Genomic DNA, 824 nt, shown 5'->3' with positions numbered 1-824 from the left:
AATAACAATAATAATCGTGGGAGTTGGCGAATGGAAAGTACGAGGTGGGAGAGTGGGACCTGACGCAAAACTCCCGCCATTAGCGCGTTCGGTCTTCTCCTTAATTGTCAAAAAATGGACTTAACTCGGACGCACAAACACAGAGAAAGAGAGAAATTAAGAAAAAGAAAACCACGAACAGGGCTCTGACAAAATTGCCAAATTAATAGAACCACAATTACAAAGAAACATCTATCTATATATCTATATCTATATATATAAATAATAATAATATAAAAAGGAAGATATATAAACATAAGGGGAAAAAAAAACCAACAGAGGCAATACCCGATCAAAATACTCGTACTAATATACCTCCATCGAAGAAGAAGAAGGAAGAGGAGATCCATAATAGATGAAAGGCAGAGCGAAGTTCCCCAGAACCAAGTTTGGGCCACCCACTGCTTTCCTCCTCTGCTTCCTTTCCTTCCTCGCTGGATTCTTTTTCTCTAATCTCCTCTCCCAGGTCTCTTATGAATTTATGGTTATACACCTATACGTATAGTTTTTGTATTTGTATATGTGTCCCAGAAATTTTCAAATTCGGATCGATCGCAGGATGTCCCGGGAGTACGGCCCGGCTCGAGAGTTCTTGAATCGGTCGGAAACGACGGCGGCGGTGATTTGATGCCGTTCGGAGAGACTGGAGATAGTTCTTTTCAAGTGATTCCGTTTCAGGTACTGCCTTTGTGTTGGGAAATCTAAATAGTGATTTTGGATCGCGGATTTTGCTAAAACTTGGTTGGATTATTATTATTATTATTATTATTATTATTATTATTATT

At 39.0% G+C, this 824-nt stretch overlaps 1 protein-coding gene across 1 annotated transcript; it reads left to right on the top strand.

The window, feature by feature from the left end:
• Positions 1-297: 297 nt before the first annotated feature.
• On the top strand, positions 298-717 carry LOC112095291 (probable prolyl 4-hydroxylase 9; the record flags this gene model as incomplete). Its single annotated transcript, XM_024176983.1, has 2 exons — positions 298-505; positions 598-717. Coding segments are annotated over exons 1-2 (231 nt in total), but the record flags the coding sequence as incomplete, so codon positions are not given.
• Positions 718-824: the final 107 nt, after the last annotated feature.

Source organism: Morus notabilis, unplaced genomic scaffold (genome assembly GCF_000414095.1).
Source record: "Morus notabilis unplaced genomic scaffold, ASM41409v2 C11466123, whole genome shotgun sequence".
NCBI classification, from domain to species: Eukaryota; Viridiplantae; Streptophyta; class Magnoliopsida; order Rosales; family Moraceae; genus Morus; species Morus notabilis.
Note: the sequence above shows the minus strand (reverse complement) of the source record. Positions and strands in the feature narration are given on the sequence as shown.